The following is a 12161-nucleotide window of genomic DNA, read 5'->3' on the forward strand; positions in this document are numbered from 1 at the left end:
TTTGAATCGATAGCTTTAATTTTCAGTGTGAAATTATTTACAGTGTCCAGACATGCGAGTATAAAGGACGTGGATCACAACAGCCGCTGATGGAATATTCCACGGAGGAATTCAATCAATACTTTCTGTACAATTAAGACCTTGCAAAAAAAGTCAACATGCCCCGCCCCCCACTCTCCCAAATTAGCTGATGCATCGGTGCGTTTGTTTCAAGGCGCCAGGCCGGGCCGCGGACAGGAAGTGAAGAGGAAGAAACCAAGTCAGAGACAAAGTAAGGCACTCGGTAAGCAACGCTTAGGAAAATAAGGCAGCAGTGGCTCGCTGGCATTTAGTGTAACTGTAACATGCTTTTTATGGAACTGGACCCCCCCCCACTCCTGCCCCCCCACTTCCTGTTGACCTGTTTGTTGAGCAGGAATTGGGGCTGGAAAGATTCCTTGAGGTGGTGGCGATTCGTGATTGGACATTTATTGGAAAGAGGAGGATGAAGAGCAAGCAGCAAGCAACAATTGATAGGATGGAAGAGAAGATGGACGTCCCCAGCAATGTTTGCTCTTCTGGTTCCCAGGAGAGCTTACGTAGCCTCACCTCCTCCTCCTCCACCCCCTCCCCCCCATGGAGAACTTTGCTTTGATTTCTTTTTAGCTTGTGTTGATTCAGTTGAGCCTTTTACACAACCAGCTTTTTGGGAATCTCCCAAGTAAACTCTGCCCGACCAAAGTGGCCGTAGGTGGCCGTCTGCTGGTAGATGGGCCTCTTCAGCTGCAGTTCCCTGCACACAAACCATTGGAAAGGCATTGGAGACCATTGGAAACCCATTGGGAAACCATTGAAAAAACATTGGAAACCATTGGAAAACATTGGAAAACCATTGGAAACCATTGAAAAACTATTGGAAAACATTGGAAAACATAAACTATTGGAAACCATTGGAGACCATTGAAAAACCATTGGAAACCATTTGAAAATCATTGGAAACCATTGGAAAACCATTGAATAACCATTGGAAACCATTGAAAAACCATTGGAAAACATAGAAAACTATTGGAAATCATTGGAGACCATTGGAAACCATTTGAAAATCATTGGAAACCATTTGAAAATCATTGGAAACCATTTGAAAATCATTGGAAACCATTGGAAAACCATTGGAAACCATTGGAAAACCATTGAATAACCATTGGAAACCATTGGAAAACCATTGGAAAACCATTAGAAACTATTGGAAAACCATTGGAAACCATTGGAAAACATAGCAAACTTTTGGAAACCATTGGAGACCATTGGAAAAAACATTGGAAACCATTTGAAAATCATTGGGAACCATTGGAAAACCATTGGAAACCATTGGAAAACCATTGGAAAACCATTGAATAACCATTGGAAACCATTGGAAAACCATTGGAAACCACTGGAAGATGGAAGCAACACAACATCAGCCCATGCCCCACAAGCACAACGGCACAAGAGCGGAACGAGCGGCCGTTGGGACCACTGGCATCTCCAAACGTTTCCCAGCCGTGGTTCAAATAACAGGATGCCACTTGACTCATTTTTGCTGTTGTTTTCCAAATATTTCAACATTCTTCTTGCATAATCTCCATAAAAAAAAACAAATAAGGAACAAAAAGCGGGATATAACTTTCCCACTTGGACAGATTTAGTAGAGATACTCAATTGTTTTAGGCCACCATTAAATTGACACAAGTACACACAATCTACACTGCAAAACCGCTGCTCAAGCTCTGCAACCATTCTGTCCAGTGGACAGTGCAGTGATCAATTATATAATAATAATTATTATATTATTAATTAGCCTATTATTATTACCATCATCATTATTCTTCTTCTGATTATTACTAATACTAGTAGGCTAGTATTAGCCTGCTTATTGGCTTGTTTATTAGCCTGCTTTTGCTCTATTATATGAAATTAGTCTGAGATGTTTTTGGAGTTAAAATAAATAAATAAATTTTAAAAATCTATTAAAAATATCAAATTATTTAGACTAAAATAGGCCTAATGACGCCAATGGTAGAAACCTTTTTTCTGGTGAAAGATGAGAGTCTAATCTTTGGCGGCCTCTAGTGGTAAATACTCGTACTTCAAATGGAAAGAAAAGCATAGAGCGTGTCGTTGTTTACCTGACGATGACCCCTGGCCTCAGGTCAAAGTTCTTGTTGACGATGTGGAGCAGCTCAGACTCGGTTTTACTGGAGGAGCCGTAGGTGAACAAGGAGATGGACAGAGGGTGAGCCACCCCGATGGCGTAGGACACCTGTCAGGACATCAGGCGGAGACTCGGATGAGCCGTTATCCCTTGCATAGCGCTTTAGAAGACAAGAAGTCTCACCTGGACCAGAACCCTCCTGCACAGCTTGGCCTTGACCAGGGACTTGGCCACCCAGCGAGCGGCGTAAGCGGCCGAGCGGTCCACTTTGGAGAAGTCTTTGCCCGAGAAAGCTCCGCCCCCGTGAGCGCCCCAGCCTCCGTACGTGTCCACGATGATCTTACGGCCCGTGACGCCGGCGTCTCCCTGATGGACCACCAAAAACAGGTCAGAATCCGTGTAGGTTCCAACTGGGGGTCTGGGTCTAATGAGGCCCACCTGAGGTCCTCCGATGACGAAGCGGCCGCTGGGCTGCAGATGGTAGATGGTCTTGTCGTCCAAGTACTTGGCGGGAACTACAGCGTTGATCACCTGTTAAAAAAAACTCAACAACTTAACGACCAAGGAAAGAGTCGCATATAAGACCACCCTGAACATAAGACACTCTTTTTTAGAAATTGTTTTTTGGAAAAGTAAATTCATTTCCAACATTTCAGAATCAGTATTTTTTGTTTTGATTTTATGTTTTGTTTGTATTTATTTTGTATTTAATTTTTTTGGTTTTGTTGATTTTATTTTTTGTTTTATTATTATTTTGTATATATATATATATATTATATATTTATTTTATTATTTATATACTATTTTTTATTTTTTTATTTATAAACAGTTTTATGGAAAATTTATTTTTTGTTTTATTATTATATTGTATTTATTTATGTATATATTATTATATATATTTATTCATTCATTCATTTTCTACCACTTTTTTATTTTATTATTTATATATTTTTTATTATTTTTTTATTTTATAAACAGCTCTATAGAAAATGTATTTTTGTTCTATTATCATTTTGTATTTCTTTATATATATATATTATTATATATAATTATGTATATATTATTATATATATTTATTCATTCATTCATTCATTTTCTACTGCTTTTTTATTTTATTATTTATGTATATATTATTTTATTTTTTTATTTTATTTTATTTTGTGTTTTATTATTATTTTGTATTTATTTATATATATATATTATATAGAATTATTTTATTATTTATATATATATATTTTTTTATTTTATTTTATAAACAGTTCTATGGAAAAATAGGTCATCTTTGAATGTTCTGAACTCCTGTTTCCATGCTAACGTCAATCTATCTGATAGATGAAGATGTCCAAACCTTCTCCTTGAGGACCTTCTTCTGCTCTTCCAGAGAGATGTAGTCGTCGTGTTGCACGGAGATGACGATGGTGTGGACCCTCCTGGGGATGACAGCGCCATCTTTCTGGTCGTAATGCACCGTCACCTGATTGGATGAAAATGAACCGGAAGTCATGTGACGTCAAGGAGGTTTAATGTAAAACACTTCATTATACTTTTATTATCTTGTATATGTATTATATATGACTTAGGAGCTCCTTGAGGTTTATGCGTCCTCTTAGAGCAAAGGTCTCAAACTCAGCCCCCCCCCCCCGGGTGTTCTATAGTACATTATGGAACAGCCAACACTGAACTTGAAGTGAGCAAGTATAGCAAGGGGTAAATGGTTGGGGTTCTGTAGTAAATTAAACACACCATTTTGGGTCAGAAGAAGGAAGTCCATGGAAACAGTGCAGAAAAAGGTGCAGATTCTGGAAGATCTAGAAAGCTTTCTGTGCGGGTTATTGTGTGCAGCTGCTCTATAGGAGTCCACGACTCAATACTTTCATTCATTCATTCATTTTTCATTTCATTTTAATAATAAAACAAAAAATACATTTTCCATAAAGCTGTTTATAAAATAAAAAATAATAAAATAATATATAAATAATACAATAAATACATATGATAATATATACATAAATACAAAATAATAAAACAAAAAATAAAATCAACAAAACAAAAAAAAAAAATAAAATCAACAAAACAAAAAAAAATAAAAAACAAAAAATACAAACAGAAAATCCCCAAAAAATACAAACAGAAAATAAAAAAAAATCCAAACAAAAAATAAAAAAAATAATAAAAATACAGATTCTGAAATGTTGGAAATGAATTTACTTTTCCAAAAAAAAATTCTAAAAAAGAGTGTCTTATATTCAGGATGGTCTTATCCTCACGAGGGTCACAGGAGTGCTGGAGCCTATCCCAACTGTCTTCAGGCGAGAGGCGGGGTACACCCTGGACTGGTGGCCAGCCAATCACAGGGCACATATAAGACAAACAACCATTCACACTCACATTCATACCTATGGACAATGTGGGAATTAACCTAGCATGTTTTTGGAATGTGGGAGGAAACCGGAGTACCCGGAGAAAACCCATGCATGCACGGGGAGAACATGCAAACCCCACACAGAGATGGCCGATTGTGGGATTGAACTCGGGTCTTCACGCTAACCGCTCGACCGCCGTGCAGCCCCAACTCAATACAAAGCAACCAAAATGAGTATAATTGTTCCCCTTTTAAGGAAAACTGCACTTTTGGGGGGATTCCGCCCATCATCCGCAATCCGTATGTGAGACTTGAACGTTTCGGTGTGTTTTAAAGATATAAAAACAGCTAAAAAAAGACATGTGTTCACATCTCACATAAGCAACCTAAAAAAGTGCAATCAAGCAACATATTACAACGCAAGTGCCGCAAGGCATGCTGGGTAGCCAGAAGCACTCCCAGTATATGATTATTTTTTGTGACCCAGCCACAGCCAGACTAACCTCAGCTGAACCACCCCCCCCCCCCCCCCCACCCTCAAGTCTGAGACCCTGTTTTTGGCCTTTAACCCAAGAAAAGCAACCTGCTAGCAAAAACTCACCTGGGTTTTGGAGTCTGGGCGCAGCCACGGAATGGTTCCGTTGCGTCTGAGTTCCGCCATCTTGGAATTGAGTTTGTGGGCTAAAACGATGGTGAGAGGCATGCACTCCTCCGTCTCGTCGGTGGCGTAGCCGAACATCAGACCCTGAAGATGATGCCAAGGTCAAAGTGTGGAATTTTTTTTGCCATTTTTGGGGTTGCGTTCAAAAATCGACTTGAGGATTGAAGATTAAACCTGACGAATGAGAGTCCTACCTGGTCCCCGGCGCCAATGTCCTCCTCCTTGCGGTCCACATGGACCCCCTGAGCGATGTCTGGACTCTGCTGCTCCAGAGCCACCAGAACGTTACACGTCTTGTAGTCGAAACCTGCAAAAGAACACAAAGCAGGTAAGGATATTTCTGCTGAGTCAACCCTCTTGTTATCCGGCAAGTTTGCAAATAAGAGATGATTTTTTATTTATTTATTGTGCCATTAATCCATTTATTGATGATCGTGACAGATCTACTCATAACATTATGCTCGTGAAACAATGACATTTTCTTGTTAGATTCAAAGTTTTTTTCTCTGAATATTTTGACTTTATTCTTGCAAATTTTTCTTACAATTTATGCTGTTTTTCCTACTATTTCTTTTGTGTTATTATGTTTCCATGTGCGGCACAGCGGTCTAGTGGTTAGCGCGCAGACCTCACAGCTAGGAGACCAGGGTTCAATTCCCTCTCTGTGTGGAGTTTGCACGTTCTCCCCGTGCATGCGTGGGTTTTCTCCGGGTACTCCGGTTTCCTCCCACATTCCAAAAACATGCTAGGTTAATTGGCCACTCCAAATTGTCCATAGGTATGAATGTGAGTGTGAATGGTTGTTTGTCTATATGTGCCCTGTGATTGGCTGGCCATCAGTCCAGGGTGTACCCCGCCTCTCGCCCGAAGACAGCTGGGATAGGCTCCAGCACCCCCGCGACCCTCGTGAGGAAAAAGCGGTAGAAAATGAATGAATGAATGTTTCCATGTTATTATGTTTTATGCAACCAAATTTTCCAAAAAACACATCTTTATTTGTTATTTTGTTAAAACAGTTTTTTTCAATATCTTCTGTTGTTTTATTCTTTAATTTTCCAACTATTTATTTATTTTGCTAGCTAACTTTTTTTTCCGCATAATATTCTTTGTTATGTAACCCTATTTATAGAAAAACCAAATCAATACATAACTCGGGAATTGAACTTGGATACCTTTGCAGACCCGAGTTCAATTCCACCCTCGGCCATCTTTGCATGTTCTACCCGTGCATGTGTGGGTTTTCTCCGGGTACTCCGTTTTTTTCCCACATTCCAAAAACATGCTAGGTTAATTAGCGACTCCAAATTGTCCATAGGTATGAATGTGAGTGTGAATGGTTGTTTGTCTATATGTGCCCTGTGATTGGCTGGCCACCAGTCCAGGGTGTACCCCGCCTCTCGCCTGAAAACAGCTGGGATAGGCTCCAGCACCCCCGCGACCCTTGTGAGGATAAGCAATAGAAAATGAATGAATGAATAAATCATTATAATGTGCCACAGGACAATTAAAAAAGGCCCCCGGGCCACATTTTGGACACCCATGGTTCAAATGAGGTTATTTGTTGTTTTTGTATTGATATCTTGATCTTGATATCTTGATATTGATGAATATTGCATCATATCGGCTGAGTGGTGAGCAGTCCTGGGGTAGGCTCCAGCCCGATTACATGATGTTACCTTTATCGGAGTTGTCGTAGCCGATGTGTTTGATGGCGTCCCTCACCACCTTCTGGTAGTCCACGTTGGCCCGGGACGTGATCTCTCCACAGAGCAGCACCATGCCCGTCTTACACACCGTCTCTAAGGACGACAACATCAACATGGGGCGTTTCCCCCCCCCCCCTTCAGACTTTGACCTTTTTCGAGAAGAGATGTTGCAAGGCTCCGCATGGGTTATCAGAGAGTTGTCAAGGTCGAAGCTACAAGTGATAGCTTTTTCTAAAGTTCAATACACGGGATCAAGTGGATCGAGTGGAAGAAACTCGGTGAGACACCTTGGTGAACTTTGACCTTTAGGCAGGAATGTGAAGAGTAGCGTGCTCGTAATTTACTCACCACACGCCACTTTGGCGTTGGGGTCCTGCTTGAGGTGGGCGTCCAGGACGGCATCGCTGATCTGGTCGCAAATCTTGTCTGGGAAAGACGCCACCAGGAAAAAACGGATAAGGAAGCGTCAAGTCAGACAGAACTAATCAATCCAGGAGTCCATGTTGACACGTGTGGTGGCTCTGGTGCAGAAGGGGATGGATGGGGGGGGGGGGGGGGGGGGTTAAGGGGGGCGGGGGTGCACCAACTCTCCAAAACAGGAAGTGTTTTGTGCACGGTAGAAGGACAATGGCTGACTGGGCGCCCCCCATTCATGTGTCCGTCTTTGTGTGTGTGTGCCCCCCCCCCACCCCCACCCCCACCCCCCCACTCACCAGCACCATGATGAAGCAATGCAACACACGGCTTACATCAGCAGCATTTCCTCAGCACTGACCGATATTCCAATACTGCTATCAAGAAGTACTCGGGAATAACAATACACATTCCATCTTTTTCCCAACTTGACTATTTTGGCTGCCTGGTTTTGATAAATGGTTTTCAAGACACACCTGAAACCTGATTAAAAAATGATTATCATTATTATTATAATTATACAAATTATAATATATATATATATAATTATAATTATACAATTATACAAATTTCCCCACTGAGGGACGAATAAAGGCATATCTTAAGGCATATCTTAATTATTTTCATTTTAAAATGTTAGGGTTAGTAATAATATAATAAAAATATATATATATATTTTAAAAAATTATATATTTAAAATATATATATTTATATATATATAAATATATTATATATATATAAATATATATATTTTAAACATGCATTTGTATGATATTATCATTTATATATATTACATAATAAATAATACACAATGATAAAAATAATGTATGAAATGTACATAATGAAATATCTGTAATTTCTATGATGATGATGATGATGATGATGATGATTATTATTATTATTACTATTACGGTATATAATAAATAATGATAAAATATAACAAAATTAACAAAAATAATTGTAATTTGTGTCATATTATTGTATTATTAATATTGATATATATTACAGTATATATTATATACAATTATAACAAATATAACAATTCTAAATAATTTGTATTATATCACTATTTATTGATATCATGTGCATATTTCATATATAAGTGATAAATTATATAAATTATTTACATTTTATTATATGTATAAATTATAAAAAAAACACATTCCATGTAATTAGTAATTTAAATTAAATAAATATAAAAGAGATGTAATATATATTTATATTTTTGTAGGAGTTTTTTGCTGCATGAAAAAATCTGAATAAAAAAATGCCTAAAAATAATAAATGATTTAACACCATAATCTGTTATTGCTGGCCTTGTAGCGCTCTATGCTTGTGCCTTGCATGCCAGAAAGTGTAGGTTTGATTCCTGGCCAGGGTGTGCATCAGGAAAGTGAAAAAAAAGTATAAAACTATTATATGTATTTACTGTATGTAAATATATTTTAGATTATTTAAATATTTTGGAAATATTGTTTTTATTTTTGCTGTATTTGCTCCAAATTGCTTTGGATTTTATAAATATGAAAAAATAAGGAATAATAATGAAAATGTCCAAATAACTTTGCGTGGGTAAAAAGTGTTTATTGACTATCTGTGGGAAAAGAGCAGACGTGTGTGTTTAGTGTATGTTATCAAACACGTGTACAACTATGATGCCATCCAAGCCGTACAAATATGAACAAGTACCCAAACATATACATAAGTCAGTAGTATGCAGGGGCCTTGTACTAAAATGTAAAATAGTACTTTTTGTGTAGTAAATGTACATGTCGTCAATTCAAATGATTTAATGTTCAATTTTTGAGTGTGTTTACTGATTATCCACGCAGCAAGCAGGACTTTGACACAGTGGCAGGGGAGGGGGGGGGGGGGGGCGGGGGGTTAAAAGGATCGGACCTTAGTTTGGTAAAGAACACCAAGACCGGAGGGCCCCCCCTGTGCCAAAAATGCCAGCTCGAGAGACTACTCACTTTTCCAGCAACATGCAACCTTACACCACGCTTGCACACGGGATACCCCCCCACCCTCTGCCCCCACACCCACCCACCCACTAACCAGTGAGTGAAATCACTATGAATGGGATGCCAAACATGCTTTTATGGAGTAAAGAGTTGAAGCTTTGTAGAAGTCAATCTCACCTGGATGTCCTTCCCCCACAGACTCCGACGTGAACATGAACGAGCCGTCCTCCGGCAAGTCACCCATTTTGCTTTTTTTTTTTTTCTTTCAGGGGGGGAGAAAGAGGAGGAGTTGTGAAAGGAAAGGGTTCCTCACTTCCCACAGGCGAGCACGTCCAGGCCGAGGTCTCTTCTTCTTCTACGCACTGATATTCCTGCTTGGCTTCTTTTTTTGTGTTGGTGTGTGTGTGTGTGGGGTGGGGGGGGGCTGCAGCCGTGTGTGTGACTAAACTCCACGTCTGAGCCCACATGCTCCCATATATATGGCTGACAGGACACACACACACATACACGTCACATGAATCCATGGGATAGTCCATTCCAGGAGGGGGTGGATGGTGGGAGGGCGCATGATGTGTGTTTTAGATGCTGCCTTTTTTTGGAGGGGGGGGGGGATCCCGGCTGTTTGCTCTTCACCGGTGGGACAGTCCTGTCAGTTGGACCCTGCAAAATATAGACAACCTGTGGGTGGGGAGGGAGGGGGTCATTAATCACACAATAAATGAAAATAAACTGTATAAATGTCACCGAGGAGGAGGAGCTGGAAGGGTGTTTCAGCACCTGGTTCCATAGAACAGTGGCATGAACGGAGTGAGTCCTTTTGTCATTCATGCGGCCTCTTTATCTCAGTGGGAGGAGGCGGGGCTGCTAGCATACACACAGTGTGTAACCTATTAGAAATGAAATGAATACATTGCAACATATTATCTTATCTTTTTTTTCCATTGTACTCATCATGTTATTGTATGGTCATATCACTTCGTACTTCGGTACGTGACAAAAAATAAATAAATAAATAAAAATTAAAAAATAAATAAATAAATACAATTAAGTAAAAACAAACAAAAAAACTTAAATTATATTAGGAAAGTTGATTATGTGATGCATTCAATTGTAATCTGATGCATGTTCAAATAAAATTAAACCATTACCATAATAAATAAATAAATAAATGAATAAATAAATAAATAAACAATATTAGGAAAAACAATTTAATAATAAATAATTTAATAATAAATAATTTAATAAATAAATAAATAAATAAATAAATAAATAAATGAATGAATGAATGAAGTAATAAATAAATAAATAATATTTGGAAAGCAATTTAATAATAAATAATTTAACAATAAATAAATAAATAAATGAATGAATGAATGAATGAATGAATGAATGAATGAATGAATGAATGAATGAATGAATGAATAAATAAATAAATAAATAAATAAATAAATAAATAAATAAATAGAAAGCAGGAAGTGAACAAATGTAACAGTTACTGATTGTAAAAGTACCCAATGGAGGGGTAGGATTTAATAAGCTTTGCTTCTTCCTACTCCTTTTGGACATGTGGAACTGTGAACTGATTATGTGATGCATTCAATTGTAATCTGATGCATGTTCAAATAAAAATTAAACCATTACCATAATAAATAAATAAATAAATAAATAAATAAATAAATAAATAAATAAATAAATAATATTAGGAAAAACAATTTAATAATAAATAATTTAATAATAAATAATGTAATAAATAAATGAATGAATGAATGAATGAATGAATGAATGAATGAATGAAGTAATAAATAAATAAATAATATTTGGAAAGCAATTTAATAATAAATAATTTAACAATAAATAAATAAATGGATGAATGAATGAATGAATGAATGAATGAATGAATGAATGAATGAATGAATGAATGAATGAATAAATAAATAAATGGATGAATGAATGAATGAATGAATGAATGAATGAATGAATGAATGAATGAATGAATGAATGAATCAATAAATAAATAAATAAATAAATAAAGAAAGAAAGAAAGAAAGAAAGAAAGAAAGAAAGAAAGAAAGAAAGAAAGAAAGAAAGAAAGAAAGAAAGAAAGAAAGAAAGAAAGAAAGAAAGAAAGAAAGAAAGAAAGAAAGAAAGAAAGAAAGAAAGAAAGAAAGAAAGAAAGAGAAAGCAGGAAGTGAACAAATGTAACAGTTACTGATTGTAAAAGTACCAGATGGAGGGGTAGGATTTAATAAGCTTTGCTTCTTCCTACTCCTTTTGGACATGTGGAACTGTGAACTGATTATGGGATGCATTCAATTGTAATCTGATGCATGTTCAAATGAAATAAAACCATTACCATTACCATTACCATTACCATTACCATGTTCTTAATGAAAAACTGCTTTCCGGGTTAATTGGAGGATGCCGAGGTTGCGGATGAGCGGGGATGGAATGAGGGTGGAGTTGGAGACAGAAGTTATGGGTGGATGTTGTGATGTTTTTGGGACCAATGATGATAATATCTGTTTTGTGACTGTTAAGTTTGAGGACATTGTGTTCCATCCAGGTTTTGATGGAAATTGAGGCCATGACGACGGATGATATTACCAAGTGGGAGGATGTAGAGGATGAAGCGGAGAGGACCAGGTTGTTGGATAAGTTGTTTTTTATTGCATTTTGACCTTTGGTTTCCATTTTTTATTCACGATGAGAATTATGGTTAGCTAAGGTGTGGAATAGCATGCTATCAAATTAGGAGATGTTTTTTTATTGACACTTTTCCATGTCTTCCTATTAATTGTATCCTCTCAAATTCTCTCTCAAATTCCTGAATGGAGTCATATAGCAAAGCAAGGGTGGCTGATACAAATACAGCAAACACTGTAAT

At 37.4% G+C, this 12161-nt stretch overlaps 1 protein-coding gene across 1 annotated transcript; it reads right to left on the reverse strand.

Moving 5' to 3' along the window:
- mat1a (methionine adenosyltransferase 1A) lies at positions 1-9724 on the reverse strand. Its single transcript, XM_058061326.2, has 10 exons — positions 9455-9724; positions 7248-7325; positions 6870-6992; positions 5388-5500; positions 5134-5277; positions 3519-3644; positions 2609-2701; positions 2354-2536; positions 2145-2278; positions 1-772 (listed from the first exon to the last, which is right to left on the reverse strand). Exons 1-10 carry the CDS (start codon positions 9519-9521, stop codon positions 670-672), a joined length of 1164 nt encoding a protein of 387 aa, XP_057917309.1. The 5' UTR covers positions 9522-9724; the 3' UTR covers positions 1-669.
- Between the last annotated feature and the right edge of the window lie 2437 nt (positions 9725-12161).

Source organism: Doryrhamphus excisus, linkage group LG10 (genome assembly GCF_037039965.1).
Source record: "Doryrhamphus excisus strain RoL-2023G ecotype Guam linkage group LG10, RoL_Dexc_Guam_v1.1, whole genome shotgun sequence".
Taxonomy (NCBI): domain Eukaryota; kingdom Metazoa; phylum Chordata; class Actinopteri; order Syngnathiformes; family Syngnathidae; genus Doryrhamphus; species Doryrhamphus excisus.